Genomic DNA, 24,950 nt, shown 5'->3' with positions numbered 1-24,950 from the left:
CTGTAACTGGACTCAGTTATATTGTCAGTTTTCCCTGGTAGACTGGGGTGCCTTTCTGGGCTTATGTAAACTTGATTCTTTTACTTTTTATTCTTCTGATAGAGTAAAACTGTTATAAAGCATCCTGTTGTGGCAAACTTGATCCTATGGGTCAAATTATTTTCCCAGCTCAGCAGGCTAGGTATGGTAAGTATCCTTTAGTTTTGACTCCACATATGCTGTGTGTATGCTGTGCATTCTCTGACACCTATTGGAATAGGATTCTGCTACACTTAAAAATAGCACAAGCCCAAAGAACATCTGACTGGGTATAAAAGATTTTTTTTTTTTTTTAGTAGTGGCTAAAATGGTATTGGTCATTTTTAGAAACTTGATCCCAATATTAAATTTTGTTCTTGCAGATGGTATTGGCTATGTGGAAGATGGCCGAGAGATTTTTGATGATGACCTTGAAGACGATGCCCTTGTCGCCGGTGAGAAAGGTACCTACATTTTGTTTTTAAGAGTGTTGTTTTGAGATTTAAGGAGATGACTTGGTACTCTTTTGAGATGACTTGGTACTCTTATAAAATTTCTCTTTGAGGGAAGGACCTACCACCATTTTTTAAGGTATAGAAGAATATGTTCTAATACTGAGAGAAGCGTAGTTGTGTAGAAAGTTATACATAAAAATGAAAAAAAAAAACAAAAACAATATGAAGAAATGAAAAGTTTTGTGTCTCTTATCCAAAGAGTTTGATCTTTTGCTTATTTTGAAATTTCAAGTACTGAAGTCATTTTAGACTTGCTGATGTTGAGGGCTGCAACAATAATTGGTATCTTTTAAAATTTCTACTCAAGTGATATACTTAGAATTTTAGCTCTTTGATAATTGTACAGTACAATAGCAAGGTTTAGTTAGAACTAGAATAATCAACTTGCTTTGTATAATTGAAATTTAAAATGATGTAAATGAGTATGTCAGATTTTCTTAGCAATACAGTAATTGGCATTTTTTTGAGTAAACATACACAATTTTTTTTCCTGTAAATTGAGAATGAAAGATTTTCTTCAGTATCTTATAAAGGGTGTTTAGAAAAAAAAAAAAGAAAAATGAACAGAAGAATATGTAACAGTGTAAGAGTTTTGTGTGGCCCAAAGCCTAAAGTCTGTGCTATATTGCCCTTTACAGATAGTCTGGACACTCATTTTTAGATTAACTTTTTTTTTTTGGAGTTGGAATCTCTCTCTGTTGCCCAGGCTGGAGTGCAATGGCACACTCAGGGCCACCGTATCCTTGATCTGCTGGACTTGGGTGATTCTTCTGCCTCAGCCTTCTAAGTAGCTGGAACTACAGGTGCGTGCCACTAGGCCTGTTAATTTTTTATTTATTGTAGAGATGAGGTCTTGCCAAGTTGCCCAGGCTGGTCTTGAATCTCTGGGCGTAGGCAGTCCTCTTGCCTCTGCCTCCCAAAGTGTTGGGATTATAGATGTGAGCCACTCCACTCAGCCCTAGATTAACTTTTTGCAGTATTTGTTTCTTCTCTCCCTCTTCCCAACCACACTCACCGAGACTTTTTTCAGTGACTTTTTTGAACTTTAGCAGTGACCTAAGAATAAAGATACTTGTATACTTAACTATATATTATTAATTATATTATCTATATTAAAATTTTTCCAATTAGTTCAATATCTTTTAAAGCTATTTTAAAAATGTAGAATTCACTTTAGTTTTTTTTATCTTTTTTGTCTTATTTAGTGTAAAACAGCAACCCCCCTTTTGTCTTTTGTGACATTGACATTTTGTTTTATTTTTATTATTGTTATTATTTTTTCTTGAGTCGAAGTCTCACTGTTGTCCAGGCTGGAGTGCAGTGGCACGCTCATGGCCACTGCAGCTTCCACCTGCTGATCTCAGGCGATGCTTTCACCTCAGCCTTCCAAGTAGCTGTAACTACAGGTTCACGCCACCATGTCCGGCTAATTTTTTGATTTATTGTAGAGACGAGATCTCGCCAAGTTACCCAGACTGGTCTTGAACCCCTGGTCTTAGGCAATCCTCTCACCTCTGCCTCCCAAAGTGCTGCTGGAATTATGGGCTTGAGCCACAGCACCGGGCCTGACACTGACATTTTAAAGAGACCAAGATGATTGTTTTGCTGAATGTCTCACAATCTGAGATTTGCCTTACCGCTTCTTCACGCTTAGATTCAGGATAAATATTTTGGCAACAATAAATGCATATTTATAAATAAATGTTTGCTAATATCTACAATATAAAGTTGTGTCCTTTCCATTTATCATAACAGGGGCATATAATGTCAGTTGTGCCATTATTGTTGATATTATTAAGTTTGATCTCTTGGTTAAGATGATGTTTGTCAGATTTCTTGTAAAGCTACCTTTCCCCCTGTTGCAGTTAATGCAAATATGGGATGATAATTTTTTTTTTTGAGTCCTAATCTCACTCTGTCACCCAGGCTGGAGTGTAGTGGCACACTCACAGCCACCCCAGCATCGACCTGCTAGGCCCTGGTGGTCCTTCGCCTCTGCCTTCCAAGTAGCCGGAACTACATGCTTGTGCGACCACGCCTGGCTAATTTTTGATTTATTGTAGAGACGAGGTCTCGCCAAGTTGCTTGGGCTGGTCTGGAACCCGTGGGCTCAGGCAATCCATTCGCCTTGGCCACCCAAAGTGCTGGGATTACAGGTTGAGCCACCGAGCCCTGCCTGGGGTGATAATTTGAGACCATGTGTATATCCCATTCCCCCATGAATTTTCACCCAGTGTTTTTAGCATTTTTTGATGATCCTTTCTCTTTTTAAATAAAAAATTATTGCTTCAAACCCATGGATTTCTAAAAGATATAGTTACAACTCAGTATCCATTGTCATTTTTTCTTTTGATGTTCAAATTATCCCAGATTTGGCCAGTAGAAGCCCCTTTAAGCTCGTTCCTGCATCTTTTTTGATATGTACTCATCAGTATTTGAGCATTTCTTTGCTTTCTGAGCCAACAGTATAAGGTGTTCCAGGTTTAGCTTGTGTTCTTCCTGTCACAGATCTGGGACCAGCCATTTCTCCCAAGAAAACTGGTTCCTTTTAATGGGGAATGGTACTCAGATCTGGGAGATAGATATGCTCATTGCCACTTGGGTGTAATAGCTTCTAGGCCTTTCAGTGAACAGAATGAAAAGATTATATATGTCATGAATTCATACTGATATATTCGATTGATTCAAATCCAACATTGCCAGGTTCTTCATCTTCCCAATTCTATATTCATGTCTGCCTTTACCCTCAGTGAAAACCCCTGACTTCTAAAACATACACATAATTTTAGAATTACTAAATAGTACCTCTACCAACAACCTTTCTAAGTAAAGATCATGACTTTTCTGCAATTTTATTTGTTCTTGGCATGTGTCTTACTAAGGGTCTATAGTCAGCATTGTGTACATAGTGCTACTGTGAAGTTATATAAAGCAGTTTTTGTGTGTGTTATTAATTTACTACACAGGTTCATTTGTTTTTGTATTCAAACTTCAGTTTTTGAAAAATGCTTTTTGGTTTTATGTTTTGCATATTGTAAAAAAGTTGTGTGATTTAAAAATCAAAATGGTATCAAGAGATATACTCAGATGAATCTTGCTCTTATCCCTATGCTTTTTGCCTCATTTCTACTTATCTCTATAGGCAAACATTTTATTAGTTTCTGGTTTATCCTTCCTGTGTTTCCTTTTACAAAAAATAAGTATATTTTTTCCCATGTGGGATGTTATTTATTCATTCATTTATTAGAATATGAAACCAACTTTCTGGTTTCTGCCAACCTGTGTAATATAGAAACTCTATACACTTGTACCATTTGGTAGCAATGTGGTTAATTGTGTATTGCTAGTTTATGTGAGTCCATGAAGATGAGAATTAACCCTCTACTGCTTTCATCTCCCTGAACTGAGGAAGGAGGACTTGTTAGAGTTATGGCTATGTTAATTGTGTCATCTTGAACTAGTACCATTACTTTAGACTTAAGTTTTGTCAGCTGTAAATTAGGAGGTTAGGCTGGACAGTGAGCATCTCAAATTGCGAAAGGACCCATGTCCTGGTCATCCCAGTGTAGCAGGCAAAAAGAAAGTATGCAATATTTGTTGAGTAAATGAGCCATCTCTTTGTTTCCATATTCATCATGTTATCTCTCCCCAATAATAACATCAGTGAAGGGAATAATTTGACATTGTGGAAGAGAGCTAGTCTTAGAAATTTTTATTTCATGGTTTGCCAGCACCATTCATTCACATTTCCCCACTGTTTCAGTGTCCTTCACTAGGAACCCAATAAGGTCACAAGAAAGGAAAATACAATTCTGCAATCTACTTTAAAGACTCATAAGAAATTATAGAGTTTTACCTAAGTGAAAGGTTAGCTCTTTATGGTGTGGATCCAATTCCTGGCATGTTATTTTCACATAGAGGTAGAGAAAATTATCAACTGAGTTCCAATGAAGAAAAAGCAGCAGGAAAATGCAATAAAACAAAACAGAAACACTAAATTGTGGAAGAATTCTACCTCAGGTGTTTACTCATATTCTTTCTTTTTCCTCTTTCTAAATTCTACTAGCCTACGATGGTGAGATTAAACCTCCCTCATGAAGCCTTCCTTGCTATTAAAACCTCTATTGACCTCTTTTCATGATCTATGTTAAAACCTGGATTTTGTATACCAAACAGTTCACCATTAATTATATTGTTTCCAGGGTGCTCCAAATGATTTCAATAAAAATGTGTGTTCCTTAATGTAGTGCTCTTACCTCATATTTTTCATGTTTCCTAGGCACATGAAAAATACCTTTTTTATTGTGGTGAAATACATATTACATAAAATTGACCATGTGTGACATTTAGTACATTCACAATGTTTGCAATCATCACCATTATCTAGTTCGGGAATATTTTCATCACCCCAAACAGAAACCCCATACCCATTGTCAGTCACTCCCCAGTCTCTCTTCCTCCAGCTCATGGCATCCATTAGTCTGCTTTCTGTTTTTACAGATTTGCCTATTCTAGACATTTCATATAAATGAAATCATATAATATATGACCTTTTGTGCCTGACTTCTTTTACTTTGCATAATATTTTCATGTTTCATTCACATTGTAGCATATATTAGTACTTTATTCCTTTTTATGGCAGAATAATATTCCAGCATTTGGATGTACTGTACTTTATTCATTAGTTGAAGGACATTTGAGTTGTTTCCACCTTTTGGTTATTGTACATAGTGCTACTGTGAACATTTATGTACAGGCTTTTGTTTGAGCACCTGTTTAAAATTCTTTGGGGTAAATACTCAGGAGTGGAATTGTGTGTATGTGTTTGTGTCCTTTTTTTCCTTAAAAAAAGGTAATGCCCATAGTTTTGCACATTGCTTTTTTCACATAACAAGATATTCTCAAAATCACTCCATAGTAGTAAGTAAAGATCTTTCTTATTTAGTTCTATATAGCTGCATAGTATTTTAGTGTATAAATGTACCACAGTTTATTCAAATGGTTTCCTTGGATAGATATTTAGATTATTTTCAGTAATTTGCTATTACAAATAGTGCCACAGCCAGTAACTCTGTGCATATAGTGTTTAAATTCCTAGATGTGAGATTGCTTGTTCAAAGAGTAAATGCACATGAATTGCCAAATTCTTCTTCCTAGGAGTTGTCCCATATTACAGTCCCATGAACAGTATGTGAGTGTGTTTCCCCACAGCCTTGCTAACAGTGTATTGTAAAGTTTTTGAGTTTTTGCCACTTTGATAAGTGAGAAGTGACTTCTCAGTGTGGTTTTCATTGACATTTCTTTTACACGTGAAGTTGAGCATCTTTTCATAAAATGTATTAACTGTTTACATATGTTTGTATTTATTGCCTGCCTTTGAACTGTCTTTAAAGTTCTTTGTAGCAGGGAAATTTTTGTCAGGGAAATTTATCTTTTATTTGGGACATATATTGCAAAGATTTTATATTGGTTTTTCTTTTAACGTATTTCTGGTGTAATTGAATTTATCATTTTTTTCTTGCAAATGGATTTTAAATCATAGTTGGGAGGATTTTCACCACACCCAGTTTACAAAGGAATTTTCCTTTTTAAAAGTACTTATAAGCCAGGCTCGGTGGCTCAGCCTGTAATCCCACGTCTTTGGGAGGCTGAGGTGAGTGGATTGCCTGAGCCCGTGGGTTCAAGACTCGCCTGGACAGCGAGACCTCATCTCTACAATAAATCAAAAAATCAGCCGGGTGTGGTAGCGCATGCCTGTAATTCCGGCTACTGGGAAGGCTGAGATGGAAGGATCGCCGGAGCCCAGCAGGTCGAGGCTGCGGCGGCCGGGAGCAGCCACTGCACTCCGGTCTGGGCAACCGAGGGAGACTCCAACTAAAAAAAAAAAAAAAAAAAAAAAACGTGTATACTTTCATTTATAAACATTTTGTTTTGTGATGCATTTGATGTTTATACTAGTTTACTTCATTATAAATGGCTAGTTAACACTACTAGGTCCGTCTTTTCCCCAGTGATATGAGATACCACCTTTATTATATGCTAAATTTCCATAAGTAATTGGATCTTATTCTGAATTTTATTTTCTGTTACATCTGATGTATCTATTTGTATGCCTCTACCACACTATTTTAATTATTCATTAAGATTTTCTTGAGATTGAAGCTGTTCTGGGATGCATCAGAAAGTGAGAGTAAAATTGACAGTATTAGAAAAGCTTGTAGGTGATTTACATGTGGCCACAAGAGATAACATATGGCAAAAGTAGGTCTTTTTATTTTATTTTTATTTTTTTTTGAGTTGGAGTCTCACTCTGTTGCCCAGACTGGAGTGCAGTGGCTGCTCCCGGCCACCGCAGCCTCGACCTGCTGGGCTCCGGCGATCCTTCCATCTCAGCCTTCCAAGTAGCCGGAATTAGCCTGGCTAATTTTTTGATTTATTGTAGAGATGAGGTCTCGCCTGCCCAGGCGGGTCTCGAACCCGTGGGCTCAGGCAATCCACTCACCTCAGCCTCCCAAAGGCGCGGGATTACAGGCTGAGCCACCGAGCCCGGCTATTTCTTTTTTTTTTTTATCCGCCCAGCCTTCAAAGTAGCTGGAACTACAGGCGTGCACTACCACGCTTGGCTAATTTTTGATTTACTGTAGAGACGAGGTCTCGCCAAGTTGCCTGGGTGGGTCTCGAACCCGTGAGCTCTGGCAATCCACTTGCCTTGGCCTCCCAAAGTGCTGGGATTTCAGGCTGAGCTACCGAGCCCGGCTGTATTTTTAATTCTTAACATTTTTCTTCTCAAATTCACATATACAGAGAGCTGGTGACTAGGCTTTTAGTTTTCCATTTTGATTTTTGCCAGTGAATGTTTCTAAATAATTTATATTCCAATAGGAAAAGGTGGTAAAGTATGCAACAAAGACAAGAGGAATGTAAAGAAGCCTGCAGTGACAAAACCAAACAATATTAAGTCAATGTTCATTGCTTGTGCTGGGAAGAAAACTGCAGATGTGAGTTTCATGGTTTCGTTATATTTTGTCTTTTTCTTTGTGAAGTGAATTTAATATTTGATTTTATAATTAGTATGTGCTCAATATATATTTGAGTAACATTTTCCCAATTTCACTCACTAAGGTGGATATAGATTTTAAGTGAACTTAGGTCCCTCAGTTGGAGCTTGGGAGATAAAAAAGAAAATTGATCAGGAAAACTGAATTGATAGTGTATTTAATTTCAGTGATTAGCAGGAAGATTATGGAATGAAGATGAAAATAGAATAGAAGAACTATATATTTAGGAATTGTATATATACAGATGATTGTTAACATCTGTGAATAGTTAATTAGCACTCAGTGAGGAATGAAGAGGTGACTGACTTTCCTTTCATAGACGTGTGTAGTCTGGGTGAAAATTTTAAGTGCAGGGCTTTTATTTCACCTTTCTTTATAATTTCCAGAAAGCTGTAGACTTGTCCAAGGATGATCTGCTTGGTGACATTCTACAGGATCTGAACACTGAGGTAAGTGAGTCTCCAGGAATTGTAAAATATGCAGGAGACACAGGCTGAAGAAACACTTCACTAATTATACAAAACAGACTATTGCTAGAATTTTTAAAAGTACAAGGACAACACCAACCAAAAAATGCCACAAAAAACAAAAATAAAAATAACCTTCAAATTGGTTTCTTCTCACCACTTTAGGTGAGTAGTTTCCAGCTGTTATAGCTATGTGATTATGTAGATAGGGCTGTGTGGGTATGTGTTTGAAGTTGCAAAAATATACCCAGGAATCAGTTCTGTGAATACTTACTGCTTGTGTTCGGTTACTGTTGGGTATGTTCTCTAAATAGATTGAAGCCTGTCAATCTGCATAATCAGGCATGAGGTCTTGAGTTTTGAGTGGAATTGAAGGAAGAATCAAGTGAGCTATTCCCAATAGAACTCAAACAGTATTAGCTGCACTGTGAATTTGAAATTTGCCCATTTCTCATAAAGACTAAGCTTTCATTTAGAGATATACTTCTAAGTGACCATTGATTAAAATGACTAACATCAACACCATGTAGTTCTGTCTTGACAATTTTTTGGACAAGTAAGAGTATGTTAAATTTTAAAAAGAAAAAATTGGTGAGGGGTAGCTTTAATATATATTCCGGTTTTCTAGTGATTTCTGTAGTATTGTTGCTATAGTAACCACAGTGCATGAACATAGAGTTGGGGGGGGCAGGGAAAAATGCTTTATTTATTGGATTTCAATGAGTGGAGAAATGCACTTTTTCTGTCTGTGGTAAACAAATCATGGCAGTGACTGTCTCTTACCCTTCCTTTTAGATACCTCAAATAACTCCACCACCTGTAATGACATTGAAGAAGAAAAGATCTATTGGAGCTTTACTGAATCCTTTCTCTGTGCATACCCCCAAGGTATTGTGTGTAGAAATACCTTCAATCTTGATTTATAGTTTTGTTTTAAACTTATTTTGTTGCTTTTCTATGCAAGGGAAATGCCTTTTAATTAATTTTTATTTTTGTTTGAAATTGGGATTCCCATTCAATAAATAGTTCTATGTATTTCAAAAGTAGCATGTGCCTGCTTTTTTTCATAGTAAATTTTGTAGTAACTAGTATGTGTTTATTATAGGTATTACAACTGTGCTAAATGCAATAATTTTCCTCCCAGAAACAAGTATTTTTTTTGTAAACCTAGGTTACAGTAAAATAATTGAAGCTGTTGCATTAATACGACATAAAATCTTTTTATAAAGTGGGAACTGTCATTATCTCTGGTCAGGGTAGGACAGTTGAATATTTTTAGTATGAACATCTGACTAAATATTTAAAAACGTTACAGGCAGTTCCTTCAGGAAAAACTGCTTCCTCTGCCTCCAGAAAGGAGCCTCCATTAACTCCTATTCCTCTTAAATGTGCTGAATTTTCTGGTAAGTCTGATGTCAGGCAGAAGTACAAGGGTGTTGAGGAGTTGCTATCAAAAATTGGGGTCCCTATAGCCGGGCTCGGTGGCTCAGCCTGTAATCCCGCGCCTTTGGGAGACTGAGGTGAGTGGATTGCCTGAGCCTGCGGGTTCGAGACCCGCCTGGGCAGCGAGACCTCATCTCTACAATAAATCAAAAAATCAGCCGGGCGTGGTAGCGCATGCCGGTAAGTCCGGCTACTCGGAAGGCTGAGGCGGAAGGATCGCTGGAGCCCAGCAGGTTGAGGTTGCGGTGGCCGGGAGCGGCCACTGCACTCCAGTCTGGGTGACAGAGTGAGACTCCAACTCAAAAAAAAAAAAAAATTGGGGTCCCGTGTTGGAGGAGGTAGCAGTGATTTTGAAGGTATTGTGATGGCAAGTTTAAGTGTGAAAGATTTGAATTTATAGCACTAAAAGTTTAAAAACATCCAATTTGGAGATTAAAGAGAAATGAAAACATAGTTTAGAAAAGAGGTAGGGTGCTATTTCAGTGGCACTAACAATGTTTGATGAGAATGTTTGATGATGCCTATAGGAGAGTCTGTACAGGCAGAGCACATGGAAGTCAAGCAGGAGTCAGGGGTGATGGAGTTTGAAGATGGTGACTTTGATGAGCCCATGGAAGCTGAGGAGGTGAATGTGGAGCCTGTGGCTGCTAAGACTTGGGACCACGAGAGTGAGCCAGCAGAACGGGTGAAACATGAGGCAGATCCTGGAAAAGGGACTACGTCATACTTGTAAGAGCATTTTATGACTTTTTTGGCAAAAAGAATGACAATTATTTGGTTGGATTTTGAAAGAGTTTTTGGAAATGTGATTTCTGCAGAGGAAGTTTTCTCCCAGATGTCTCTTGTTGGGATATTGATCAGGAAGATGAGAGCAGTTTCTCCGCTCAAGAAGTTCAAGTGGATTCCAGTCACCTCCCATTGGTAAACGGGGCAGATGAGGAACAAGTATTCCAATTTTATTGGCTGGATGCTTATGAAGATCAGTACAGCCAACCAGGTAATCACACATAAGGTATACTATATGTCTTTAAAAGGAGTTGCACCTTTACCTTAAATACTTTAGTGATTATAATTGTCTCAGGTCAGCCTCCGCACTCCCTTACATACATTGTAAGAGAGCAGTATTCATTCATTGTGAGGTGCATGAGCCACCATGATGGAGAGGAGCTATGGTGTGAAGAATCCTTAAAGACACTTATTTCAAAAATAAGTTATATGTGGTTTTGGAGTGTTCTGTTTGTATGTCACCACTGATGTATATGAAGTTATAGAACTGCACTTGACTTTGAATAGAGTCAGTCATTGATTTGTCTATTCAGTGAATTTAAATGCTGGTTGTGTGCTAGGCATTAGGATGAATGAATAAGCTGGTCAGATTCCCTATACTATATTGGAGCTTACATTCTAGTGGGGTGGGAGTGGGTGGGGAAAAATCAGTAGTAAGTAAGATAAGTTCATAGATGATGTAAAGAAAATTAGGCAATAGCCAGGGGAGGCTTGTCTGAGGAGATGACCCTTGGGCTGAGATTTGAGACATGTGCAGGACTGAGGAAAAGTCATTTCAGCTAAGGAACCAATATGCTCAAAGACTTGGAGAGAGGAAGGAGGAGACCTGTGTATTTTTATCAGAGTAGTCAAGTGACAAGATTGATATAAAATGAAGTTGGAGATAAAGGCAAAGACCTGATAATGAAAGATCTTGAAAGCCATATTAAGGAGTTTGAAGCTTCTAAGAGCAATGGGGAGGCATTGGAGGGTTTTAAGTACAGGGGTTGGTGGTCACATAATTGGGTTTACATTTTAACAGGAAAACTCTGGTTTGTGTGGAGAATAGGCTCATGTGTGTGTTAGTCTGTGTGTGCACACACCTGGGGAGGGGTGGGCTGGAATGGGATCATGGGGAAGTGTGGCCCTGGAGATCAGTCAGTTCACGGCAAGGCTGCTAGTTACCTGGACCCTGGTGACTGGAGAGGAGAGAAGTGAAGGCATTTGACATGTATTTTGACACAAACTTGTCAATGGATTGGATGAGGGAGGTGACACAAAAGGAGGAATCAAGGATGATTCCCAGGCCATCCTAATGAGCTAATACTGTAAATTCCTGACTCACAAAAACCAGGAGGTTATCCAGTTTTCTTTTGTATCTCTTTGAGCCCTTCTTCATTGTGGGACTGGGCCTGATAAGGTCTGTCAGATTAATGTAAAATTCAGTATACATCCTTAAATTGAGTTGTCTTTATTTAGGTATTTTTTAAATCTACAGTAGATTCAAACTGTATTTCTCAAAGTGATTTCCTGCAAGCTTCATCCAGTGAAAATAGAAGGAGTACCTAGATGTCAGTTAAACAAGCGTATTAGGAAGAAGAGTAAATATTAACTATCAGACTTAAAGGCCAGATTTACCTCACAGATAATCAGGCATTGGCTTTAACTGGAAAGATGGGTGGAAACATTAATATGCTTCAACTTATCAGATATGTGTATAAACTCTTGAGCAATTTGAGTAGCATACTGCCATGGGCTAGCTTCTTAGGAAAAGATATGATCAGTCTTAGAAATGGTATCTTAATCTACTTTAGCTAGGACAAGATAATTTGATTAGACCCTCTCAGCTTTTTGATTACTTTGTTACTCTCTGCTGGAAGGTAGATTGGCAAGTATGATTAATGTGGCTGAGCAAATGATTTCCCAGGCATTGCTGAAACCCAGGGGGTACCATCTTCATGTGACCTTCCTAGAGCACAGCAGTGTGATTGGTGCTCCCTGGAGCTGTACAATACAGTGGGCCTACCCATCCCTGTATTACTTTCTTTTTTTTTTTTTTGAGTTGGAGTTTCACTCTGTTGCTCAGACTGGAGTGCAGTGGCCGCTCCCGGCCACTGCAGCCTCGACCTACTGGGCTCCGGCGATCCTTCCGCCTCAGCTTTCCAAGTAGCTGGAACTACAGGCGCGCGCTACCATGCCCGGCTCATTTTGATTTATTGTAGAGATGAGGTCTCGCCAAGTTGCCCAGGCGGATCACAAACCTGCGAGCTCAGGCAATTCACTCACCTTGGCCTCCCAAAGTGCGGGATTACCAGCTAAGCCACCGAGCCCGGCCCCCTGTATTACTTTGTATGCATTGCTGTGTCTGCTCAATGCTGCATTTCATTCCCTATCTTGATTAATGGTCCCATCAAAACTAGAAACCTTGGAGCCATCCTTGATTCCTTCGTTTTCCTCACTTCCCTCACCAAGTCTTGTTAGTTTTCGTCTCCTAAAGTAGACAACCTGTCTTCTCTTTCTCCTCACAACTATTACCCCTGATTTTTTTCTTGCCTTTCAAAACCATTGCACCAGCATTCTAACTGATCTGTTAGCTGTCATCCTCCACATAACTACTAGAGTGATCAGAAGGGTAAATCTGATTGTGTCATTTTTTATTTAAAAAAATCCTCTGTGGCTACTGCCTACAACATAAAGTTCAAACTTCCTAGCAAGGCTTCTGATGCCTGATTTCTATGAATTTTGTGCCCTAGAAATAGTTTCCTGATTGTATCTTGCTGTTCTTTATACCTGTGCCCCTTTACTCATTGCACATGAAAGGTTTCAGAGAACCAGTGTTGCATTTGCTGCTGTTACTGAGTTTGCTCTTGAAGCCTTGTGGGGTGTAAGAATGGGTAAAAGTGGATGGTGTACCCCTAAGGTAAATATGCCTGTGAAGCTTCAGATTGCCATTGTCAGTTGCTAAGGAATAGAAACTTAGAAAAAACAACCCTCTTTCCTTTGTGAAAATGAGTTTATACCTTTTGTTTACTAGTTGAAACTCTTATTAGTAACAGGGCAAGGGTCTAGAACTGCACTGTCCACGGTGGTAGCCACTGGCCACCTGTAGCTCTTTACATTTAAATTAATTAAAATGAAATAAAATTTAAACTTCAGCTTCTTCATCACTGGCCATGTTTTAAGTGTGCATAGCCACTTGTTGCTTATAGCTACCATGTTGGATGGCTCAGACACAGAACAATTCCGTCATCACCACAAATATCTATCAGTTAGTGCTGGTCTGTAGTGACAGGTGTTGGAGATCAAGATTGAAGCATAGATGTATTTGCAAAGCAACCAATTTATGTTATGTGTTGTTGTTGACTTCCTGGTACTGACCATAGCTATTGACAGACTTTTTCAACCAGTATTGGGAAATATTTTGCAGTTGAAAGAGGTGCTAATCTGTCATTGGTCTGTCATCCAAATGCTAAGGGAAAATAAAATTTTTAGTGCTGGAGAAGGCCTCAGAAATCATCTAGTTTAGTTACTCACTTAGAAAAAAAACTGACACTCTAAAAGATAAGGCAGTTACCTCTTTAGTGGCAGAAGTCTGGGCTTCTTACTCTCAGTCCACTCTGCTTTTTCGTGGTACTTCTCAAGTTGCATTCTATGCTATGGCACATCTTTCTCTTTTATTGATGCCAATGGGTTAAATAAGACAACTTTTTAAAAAGTCCTTTAATCTCAGAGGGTTGAACAGTTTCATCATGATAGCAGGTAATGATCATTGAGCTTTGGTGAAATCAATGCTGCTAATAAAACCGAAGTACTCCCAAAGACCCTGTTATTGTGTCTCACTTTCTTACAGATTCTAAGTAAGTCAGTTGTTGCTGAATGCTCCATAATTATGAAAAGAATCTTACTCTTTGCATATGGGAAGATATCCTGTCTTCATTATGACTTTTTCAAGGTTGAATAATCCTGACTGCACCTGGTTTCAGCTAGTAACTTTGGGGGGAATGTAATCTTTGTTTACTGTGATCTTTTTGTGGCAAATGAGGCATAAACAGTGTCAAATGTGTTTCATGAAGTGTGATATTAGTTTGACTGTAAAATGAGCTATTTGAATTTTTGAATCCAATATTAGGGTCTTTATTTTTCTTTGCATGGAATTTGGTTTTTCCATCTTTAACTGTTGTGAGGATGACTTTTAATTTTCTGAGCTACTCTGATTTTTTTCTTTTTAATCTCCCACAGTCCTCCCTTCCCTCTCCCCTGTCTTCCTTGCCTCTCCCCCCATCTGAAAATCACACAACTCTTGTAAGCATTTTAATCATCTGCAGACATGAAAATTCTTAGATCGTCTTACTTCTACCAGGACATGTGACAAAAGGAAGCATTGATGAGCAATCTTGTGAAACTGGGAGTAATTGGCCTTGTGAACAGTAGCCTTTGCATGTGCCAGAATTTTCTTAGTGTCTCAGATAAGTGGCTGTGTTGAGTAGCTATGTTGATTACTGCTCTCTGGAACCTGGAATTTTGCATAGTGACCATCTCTTGAGTTGGCTATCAAATCTTTGGAGTCCTTTCTTCATAGCCAGTTTTCATGAACAATGACTTGGTGTCTAGAAAGGCATGTTTTTACTTAGGGATTGCTAAAGGAAAGTATTTACTGATTTGGTTACTGAACATTTGCTAAACTGAAATAGAAGAAAAAGGAACATTGTAAACACTACCTAGCCAGATGTCTTAAGTAGCTGTGAGGTAGAAGGGTGAAATAGGAGATAATAGTAGGACCCTATTAAGAGATATTTATTGCTATCTGGAATAAGAAATATGAGATAAATTATGTTTTTCCTAAACACAGTTTTACACATAGAAAAATACTGATGTACTAGTTATATGATACATGAATATTGGTGTGTTTTTTGTTTTGTTTTGTTTTTTTGTTTTTTTGAGTTGGAGTCTCACTCTGTCGCTCAGACTGGAGTGCAGTGGCCGCTTCTGACCACTGCAACCTCGACCTGCTGGGTTCCGGCGATCCTTCCGCCTCAGCCTTCTGAGTAGCCGGAATTACAGGCATGTGCTACCACGCCCGGCTGATTTTTTGATTTATTGTAGAGATGAGGTCTCACCAAGTTGCCCAGGCGGGTCTCGAATCCGCAGGCTCAGACAATCCACTCACCTCAGCCTCCCAAAGCGCGGGATTACAGGCTGAGCCACTGAGCCCGGCTTGAATATTGATTTTTATTGGTAAGTACAAGTGCTAAAAAATAGAATTACTTTCTCAGATTTTTAAATTCTCACAAGAGGCTTAAATATGAGATTTGTTGAAAAATACTTTGCTTGTTTTGCTTCTCTTAATATGGATAATCCTAATTGTAGAGAAAATAGTTGCTCTGAGTTAGAGAATCATTTTGCCCCTTGTCCTCCCAGCGGTCACAGATTGTACCACTGTGATAGTATAGTAAGACATAACCGCTGAGTAAGGAACTGGTGCTGGGGAGTGGGCAGTGAATTTAAATTTGCTGTCAAATGAGTTATGAAGGCATAAATGTTTGGACTTTTTCAGTGAGCCTTTATGTTGCCTGTTTAATCTGCTGTAATGGAAATGTTTCTTTTCTTGTGCTTTTCCGTTGTTCTTTAGGTGTGGTATTTCTGTTTGGCAAGGTTTGGATTGAATCAGCTGAAACCCATGTGAGCTGTTGCATCATGGTGAAAAACATTGAGCGAACGCTTTACTTCCTTCCCCGTGAAATGGTAAACGTTAGTGATAAACTTTTAGTTTTCAGTAATTGTATATGCCATGCATTCTGTTTTCTGCTTCCAACTCTGTCCTTCAACAGAGCCATGAATTCTCCACAACCCTGATGCTTCTTTCTTGCTGCCTGGCTAGTGACTACTGATTGTCAACAACTCCATTAAAGATTGGGAAAAGTAGAAAAATGAAGTATAACTCGTTTTTTAAACTTGTTAGAGTGTAAAAGTGTCTGAGTTTTAGTATATAATGATTTCTTTTCTCTCATCCCTCATTTTCATAATAATCACAGTTGAGACTATAAAGCTCTAAAACGTGACATGGCATTTGTTCCATTTTCATGCTTTTGCTTCATAGTCAGCAGTAAAATTTCTCCATGGCCATTTAACAAGGTCAGTTTCATTTGTTCCTCCTTTTTTATTGGGACTTAACACCCCACTCCCCTCCCAGTCTCAGTTCCTTCCCATCTCAATTGAACTCTGAAATTTCTTATTCAGTATTTATAACACTTATTCTTCTGTTTTGTGCGATCATCTTTTATCTTTGATTTGCTTTTATTATGCTATTGAGAGGAATTGAGCATTGGGTTTAGTACATTTTGGGGGGTCTGTTTATATCTTTGAACTCACCTGTAAGACTGTTTCAATGAGTGAGGGTGAAAATTGGTGTAGACTTGGGTTTCTGGTGATTGAGAAGGTCTTATTTACAGATACTTTTTTCCCCCCTCTATTACCTTCTTTGGGAGAACAGAAAATTGATCTAAATACAGGGAAAGAAACAGGAACTCCAGTTGCGATGAAGGATGTTTATGATGAATTTGATGAGAAAATAGCTGCAAAATATAAAATTATGAAGTTCAAATCTAAGGTTTGTATTTGGTGATGCATTTTTTCCATCTCTTATTCATTTGTTGTTTGTTCATTTCTCGTCTTAGCAAATAGTTATTGCATATCTACTTCTTGCAGAATGCCTTCTGCATGGCTATAATTCACTGAATGGGAGTTTCATAGGTATGAATGTAAAAATAGTGTTTGTAAAAACTTTTTCCCCTCTTTATTAATTAACTCATAGCAAATTAATTGCCTCCAGTGCTTGCAACATGTCTTATGCTTATTCTGAAGTGGAGAAGAAACTGCTCTGGTCTTGTTTCTATTAGTTATTGCCAAAGTATTTTTGGTAAGAAGGTTAAGTAAGGTTTTATTTAAATCAGAGACTATGTTGCTATCTCCGCTAGAATGGAAACTTTCTATTCATGTGATATGTATGATAACTTGTCATGATTTTAGTGAGATATTGATGCCTTTGGCCATGATTGTGGAGGCTATAGCTTACTGACAATACTGGCTATCGGTAGTGATTGCAATAATGGGAGAATTGAATGACTGAAGATAAGGCTAACAATTTTAACTGTTTGAGCTGTGGATTGTAGCTGATGGGTCAAATCTTTAAAATTCTAGAAGCAATGTGGTATAATGGTGAAGAGCATAGGTGCTGGGGCTAAACTGCTTATGCTTTGTGTGACCGTGGATAAGTGCCAAGTGACTTTTCTCTCCTATTTCAAGAGTTACTGGAAGGGTTAAATCAGTTAATTCATATTAGGTGATTAGAACAGTTCTTGACCCTTAGCCAACACTCAGTAAATGGGAACTATAATTATAATGCTAATTATTTTTATTTTTATTTTTTGAGTTGGGGCTCTCACTTTTTCACCCAGGCTGGAATGCAGTGGCATGAACACAGCTCACCACAGCCTCTGACTCCTGGGCTCAGGTGATCCTCCCTTCTTAGCCTTCTGAGTAGCTGCTATTACAGACACATGCCACCATGCCTGGCTAATTTAAAAATTTTTTTTGTAGAGATGAGTTCTCCTTATGTTGCCTAGGTTGATCTCAAACTCCTGGGCTCAAGTAGTCCTCTTACCTTGGCCTTCCAAATTGCTGGGGTTACTGGTGTGAGCCACCACACCCTGCCTATAATGTTAATTATGTATTATTCTAGCAAGATGGATTGCTTAATATCAAAGAGTAGCAAGTGATTTAATGTATTAACATTGTAAAAAAAATTAATCTTTCATTGCTCTTCTTGAATGCAAATATTTCTAAGTTCTCTGGTGTCCAAGATAAGTCTTTTTAGCATTTTGTTACTGGTGTTTTTGTTCCAGTTGAAAGGGGACTTTTTGGCTTTATTTACTTTTGTGTTCTCTAAGGATTCTTGATGATTAAATACAGGAACATGTATTGTGTGTGTAATGCTTGCCCAATTAATTTGCAAAGTTTTTGTCTTAATGATTTTTAAAATATCTACTTACTCAGCCAGTGGAAAAGAACTATGCTTTTGAGATACCTGATGTTCCAGAAAAATCCGAGTACTTGGAAGTTAGATACTCGGTAAGTCAAACAAAGAAAATTACTGGGTTTTGTTTGAGAATGACACTTTTCTATTTTTGGACTTTCAACTGGCTTTCAGTTAGGAATATTGGCAGGTCTCCTCAAGCCCACAGTTCGTTGAGGTAGATTTACAGTAATTAATAATTGAAATGGATAAAATTAATTTAAGTACACTGCCTTTCTTGCCTTCAAGTATGCATCTTTAAATAAATAAATTGAAACAGTGCAACTCTTTGTCAAGTGTAATGAATGCCACATGATGGAGTTGGAGATTATTAGTCTGTTGAAATGTCCCTTGTGAGCAGTGGAAAGGTGAGAGAGGAGTGTCAGTAGCATTGCTATAGTGCTGCTCTTGCTCCTGTGACAGGCAAGGTCATTGCTGCAGGATGTTAATTAACTGGACCTTAACCTCCTTTTACCTCTGTTCTAGTGTTTTGATCTCACGATGTTGGAAAAGGGAAGCTTTGAAAAAGTATTTCTGACAGTGGCAATGAAAAGTACCATGGAAGCATTTTCAATGAGTCCCACTCTGTTGCTTTCATTCTTCTAATGGAGTGGTATTTACTGGGCTATTCTTTATCAGTAAGGCATGTACAGCTCTGGACAGAAATTCTCTTTTGGGGGAGCTTCATGGCCTATTTTTCTTCTAATGGGTGTCATCAAGATGCATTATTTTGTCATTGTGAATTGGTTTTGTTTCCTACTGTGAATTGTTTTGGATTTCATTTGTGGCAAATTACATTTCATATATATCAAAGGAATTTCTTCTGTGCTTCATAGAGAGGCTTTTGTTTATTTCAAATATAGACTTTGGAAAATGTGAAGTAATAGTTTTAAACAAAAAGATATATATATATTTTGCCTTTTTCAGGCTGAAATGCCACAACTTCCTCAGGATTTGAAAGGAGAAACTTTTTTCCATGTGTTTGGGACTAACACGTCTAGCTTGGAACTGTTCTTGATGAACAGAAAGATCAAAGGACCTTGTTGGCTTGAAGTAAAAAATCCACGTAAGGAAAAATACTTTAAAAACACTGCTAAGTAGATTGCTGATAGGTGTGGTTTTTAAAGGGGAAGTTAAGGAATTGTTCTATTTATTTTAGTGTGTCCACTTTCTTTTCTGTGTTTTTTTCTTCAAAGTTTTCCATGAGTAAGTAAAAGGAATACATTTGGAATCACTTTATCTCTGTGATACCTGTCTGTCTAGTTTGAGCAAGGTGTTAGTTAACCCTGGAGACCATTATGCTGTTGTTTGGATATACTTCGAAGCTAGCTGATGTTCTCCATAGTGAACTGTTGACCTTTGAAGATGAGAATTACTACTCAGTGTGAATCTTTCATGTTTGGCCTGTTGCCTGATGTTTGTCAGTATTTGCTTCTCTCATCTGTTTTGTTTTCATGAATCTCTAAAAATGTTTCATGATTAAGGCAGTGGTTTTTTTTTTTTAACTTATTTTGGGTCCTGGATTTTTTGGAGACTCTGATAAAAGCCATAGACATTTTTCCCCAGGAAAATGAACATATGTACACACACATGTGAGGATTTGCATACAACTACTTTTAGTTAGATGTTATAATGTGTTATTTTTATTAGAAGACAGGGTTGAAAAATTCTCAGTTAATCACAGATATCTTAATTATAGTAGTTTTTCTTTTTCAGTGAATAGCTATTGATCTGTTGTATCTATTCTCCTTCAGAGCTCTTGAATCAGCCAATCAGTTGGTGTAAAGTTGAGGCAATGGCTTTGAAACCAGACCTGGTGACTGTAATTAAGGATGTCAGTCCTCCTCCACTTGTGGTGATGTCTGTCAGCATGAAGACAATGCAGAATGCAAAGAACCATCAAAATGAGGTTTTTTTTTAAAAAAGGATAGATTTTGTACCTATGTTTTAGATACAATACTTGCCTGAACTTGTACAGCTTTTTTTCATGATAAAGTTGTTCTTTTTGGTGGGGAAAGAATACTAATTCACTACCAAACTCCATTTTGGAGAATGCATTTGTCTAGTGTTGGACTTTTTTTTCTAACACTTAAGTTGCTGGGCCTATTTTTGTGTATTAAATTTTTTATTTAGGAGAACTTTAAATGGACTCAGAGAGAATAATACAATAAACTTCCTATATTCATATGCAGCAGTTAGCAAGATTTTATCACTCTTGTTTATCCCTTCTTCCCTTTTCTTCTCTCGAAGTATTTTAAAGCTAGTCTCAGACATTGCACTGTTTTACTCCTGTATACCTTGGTATGCTTCTCTCAAAACATGCATACTTTCTTATATGATACCATTAGTACACCTAATAACATTAACAGTGATTCCTTGATATAATCTAAAATACCCAGTCCATACTTACATGACTCCATTTCTCAGAATGTTTTTTAACATGTGGTTTTTTTGAATCAGGATTCACAGGTGGCATTTAATTTCTGTGTCTCTTGGATCTCTTTTACATGGGAGCTAACTCCCACCTCCTCCAGTTTTTTCAGTGACATTGAATAATCAGATAATCACTGTTGGTTGTCTCATAGAATGTCCCATTTTCTGTATTTGCTTCAAAAAATAGTGTTGTTGAACTTTTTCCTCCCTACCAGGGGTTGGCAAACAATGGCCTGTGGGCCACATTCAGCACACCATGCTTTTATAAATAAAGTTTTGTTGTAACATAGCATGTCTGTAGCTGCTTTTGCACTACAGTGGCTGGGTTGAGTGGTTGTAACCATATGGCCTGTAAAGTCTAAAATATTTACTATCTGGCCCTTTATAGAAAAAGTGTGCTGATCCCTGTTCTATCCTTTATATTCCTGTATACTATAAGTTACTGCTAAAGGATCAGATTCAGGTTAGACTATTAGATTCAGGTTAGACTTTTCTAGACAAAATATTTTATAAGTAGTGCAATGTACTTTGTATTATATCATCAGAAGACACAGTGTTTGGCTAAAATGCTGTTAGTGAGGCTATGATTGATTAGAGGATTCAACTAGTGATAACCATTGTAGTTCTCTATCAGCTTTTCTTCTAACCTGAGGTTTTTATTATGTTTTAAATTTTTATTTTGAGTTGAAGGTCTCACTCTGTCACTCAGGCTTGGAGTACAGTGGCACGCTCATGGCTCACCACAGGCTTGACTTCCTGGGTTCAGGCAGTCCTTCCACTTCAGCCTTCCTAGAGTAACTGGGACTCTAGGTGTGTGCCACCATGCCTGGCTAATTTTTTGATTTTTTTGTAGAGATGAGGTCTTGCTGTGTTGCCCAGGCTTGTTTCAAACTCCTGGACTCAAGCGATCTTCCTGCCTCAGTCTCCCAAAGTGCTGGGATTACAGGAGTGAGCCGCCGCACCTGGCCTAATCTAAGGTTTTTAAACCTTGACACAATAGATATTTTGGGTTGGATAATTATTTGTTGTGGGGGCACTGTACTATGCATTTTAAAATGTTTAGCAACATCTTTGACCTTACCCCCTAGATGCTGGTAACCACCCTCCCCACTAGTTTTGACAGTCAAAAAATGCCTTCAGGCATCACTAGATGTTGGGGGTGGTGGTGGTTAAATGAATTATCCCCAGTTGAGAATCACTGATCTAATGACTTCATTTATTAACTGTTTTGTCCCTGAACTAGTTATTTCATTAGGAGTTGTAAAATGGTTGTTTTCTAATTCTGTCCATGTTTTATTAGTTAAAATTTTCTATGAAATTGAATTTTCTTCTTTAACCAGTATTATTTGGTTACACTGTAATAGTTTATACAAGATAGACAGGATAAATGCTTAATTTTTTCTCTTCCATTACCAATTTTTCAAGTAGGAAGTTGGGGACATATATTAACACGCAGTGGGGACTAATGCTTTATTTATTTATTTTTGTTGTTGTTACTTTTTGTAACTCCTTTGTTAAGGAATATCATTGTGACCACATGGATTTTATATACCTTCAGTATATTTTCATCTGTTGGATTCATTATTGTGTTTTTGATACTTAAATTTGTCTCACTTTGATCAGTGGGAGCTTTTTTTTTTATAATCAATATTTTTTATTCTGATATTGTGGGGTGCAGTTAAGGGTTAGGTATACAAATACGCTTTGTTCAGGCACCCTTTCGGAGCTTTTTAATGTTTCCTTCTAAGTCCTTATTGACATTGATGGGATCTTTTTTTTTTTTTTTTTTTTTTTTGAGTTGGAATCTCACTCTGTTGCCCAGACTGGAGTGCAGTGGCAGCTCCTGGCCACCGCAGCCTTGACCTGCTGGGCTCCGGCGATCCGTCTGCCTCAGTCTTCCAAGTAGCTGGAACTACAGGCGCGTGTAACCATGCCCGGCTAATTTTTTGATTTATTGTAGAGATGAAGTCTTGCCAAGTTGCCCAGGTGGGTCTCGAACCCGCGGGCTCAGGCAATTCACTCACCTCAGCCTCCCAAAGGCGCGGGATTACAGGCTGAGCCACCAAGCCCGGCTGGGGATCTTTTTTAACAGCATTTTAGTAGTATTTTCACTGTGATTTTTTTTGTGTATGATTTGATCTTTTAATAATAGTTAACACAGTAAATTACCATAATTAATAGTTAAGCATTTGGGAAGAGTTTAATTAGTACTTAGTTAAATTTTTAAAAAAAAGTATCCGTCCCCTAGTGCCCAGAGTGAGGTTTCCACATACCATTTCCTAATAAAGGAAATTAAATTCTGTGGAGTAATGGCTGATTCAGGGCAAGAAATGTCCAAGATATGTCTGGAACATCTTGTCATACCAGAAAGCAAGAATGATATTAAATCTACTGAAGATATGTCAAAAGGATTCAGGAATCAACTTGAAGAGTCTTCTACTGGCCAAAGATGGGACAGTGTGAGCATGATAAGAACAACTGCAACAGAGTGAAACACATCCCATTTATGAGTTCATAATGATACCATAAATAATAATAACACCATATTAGTTGCTTGTGTAGAAAGCTAGAGTACCAACTCATTATTTTGGAACCTGGTAAATAAAGGGAGTGAATCGGGAATTTAGTTTGACTTTTCTGAACACATACTATATATACCTCAAACATCCAAATAATTGATGAGGGGAAGTTTCTCTTCATAGAAAGTTTTCAGCTAATGATGAAGAACAGATAGAATCTTACCACTTTATAATCCCCAATGAAATAATGGATCTAGGCAATGATCGCCAGTGACTTAATATCACTAAAGTAAAGATAAGCAGACATTGATCAAGCCTTTAGACCTAACTATGAATTTATAAGCAGTACAGACAGAAAAACATGTTGAATGACACTATTGGAATACAAGCAATGGAATCCGTACTATAGGGCACTCTGTAGGACAAACAACCCAGTTTCTTCAACAAATAAATTATAGGGAAATGAAAGGTGGGGGGAGGTTGTATCTGTAGTTTTACTTATCAACTATTTTTAAAGTATGGGCCTTATTTGGTAATTAAAATTGAGATAATTAGAAAGCATGAAAATTTAAATCCTGCCTGAATATTTAATAAATTTAAGGAATTACTCTTAATTGTATTAGGTAAAATAATTGCATTATGATTATATTTTTAAACTTTTTATCTTTTAGAGTGATGGTTTTCAACAGGATGAGATTTTGCCCCTAAGGGGATGTTTGGTAATGTCTGAAGCCATTTCTGGTTGTCACAATTCAGGAGGTGGGGGGATGGGAGATGGTAATACTGGCATGTAGTGAGTATAGGCTAAGGATGCTGGTAAACATCCTCAGTGCACAGGACAGCCCCCACAACAAATAGTTATTAGGCTCAAAGTGTCAGTAGTGCCAAGATTGTGAAACCCTGTTATAGAGATGCATGGTGAAATATTTCTGGGTAAAATAATAGGTCTGGGTTTTGCTTCAAAATAAACTGGGGATAGACAGGAAGTGGGTAGGGCTATAGATGAGTAGGTAATTGAAAATGATGACTATGTAGGAGTTAATTTAATTTAATTTTTTTTTGAGTTGGAGTCTCACTGTCACCCAGACTGGAGTGTAGTGGCACGCTCCAGCCACCGCAACCTCGACCTGCTGGGGTCCAGCAATCCTTCTGCCTCAGCCTTCCAAGTAGCTGGAACTATGGGTGTGAGCTACCACACCCAGCTAATTTTTTATGTATTGTAGAGGCGAGGTCTCGCCAAGTTGCCCCGGTGGGTCTTGAACCTGCGGGCTCAGGCAATCTAGTCACCTTGGCTTCCAAAGTGCTGGGATTACAGGCTGAGCCACCGAGCCCAGCCAGGAGTTAATTTTATTATTGCCTATTTAAAAATATTTTTATAGTTAAAAAGTATTCATATGTACTTAAATGTGTATCTTCAAATATTCTTGGTTTTGGTGAGAATGCAGAACACATAGTGGATGTCTGATTAGTAACTCTTTTTCTTCTCTTTTCTTTGCAGATTATCGCTATGGCAGCTTTGATCCATCACAGTTTTGCATTAGATAAAGCACCCCCACGGCCTCCCTTTCAGTCACACTTTTGTGGTATGTTTTTCTTAAGCTGGTTTACTAACAGCTTGATTTTAGTTTTCTTATTTTTTCTCCAGCTGTTGGATCGGTAAC

General features: G+C 37.9%; 1 protein-coding gene across 1 annotated transcript in view; it reads left to right on the top strand.

The window, feature by feature from the left end:
- POLA1 (DNA polymerase alpha 1, catalytic subunit) overlaps positions 1-24,950 on the top strand; it is a 72,935-nt gene that overhangs the window by 7,372 nt on the left and 40,613 nt on the right. Inside the window, exons 4-16 of the mRNA XM_021716418.1 lie at positions 402-482; positions 7,416-7,531; positions 7,978-8,040; positions 8,854-8,946; positions 9,374-9,461; positions 10,029-10,230; positions 10,320-10,498; positions 15,896-16,008; positions 16,757-16,873; positions 18,319-18,393; positions 19,265-19,403; positions 20,092-20,246; positions 24,788-24,872. Of these exons, the coding sequence (XP_021572093.1) occupies positions 402-482; positions 7,416-7,531; positions 7,978-8,040; positions 8,854-8,946; positions 9,374-9,461; positions 10,029-10,230; positions 10,320-10,498; positions 15,896-16,008; positions 16,757-16,873; positions 18,319-18,393; positions 19,265-19,403; positions 20,092-20,246; positions 24,788-24,872 (1,506 nt within the window). The remainder of the gene's footprint in view (positions 1-401; positions 483-7,415; positions 7,532-7,977; positions 8,041-8,853; positions 8,947-9,373; positions 9,462-10,028; positions 10,231-10,319; positions 10,499-15,895; positions 16,009-16,756; positions 16,874-18,318; positions 18,394-19,264; positions 19,404-20,091; positions 20,247-24,787; positions 24,873-24,950) is intronic.

Source organism: Carlito syrichta, unplaced genomic scaffold (genome assembly GCF_000164805.1).
Source record: "Carlito syrichta isolate Samal-C Ts95f unplaced genomic scaffold, Tarsius_syrichta-2.0.1 Scaffold308807, whole genome shotgun sequence".
Taxonomy (NCBI): domain Eukaryota; kingdom Metazoa; phylum Chordata; class Mammalia; order Primates; family Tarsiidae; genus Carlito; species Carlito syrichta.
Note: the sequence above shows the minus strand (reverse complement) of the source record. Positions and strands in the feature narration are given on the sequence as shown.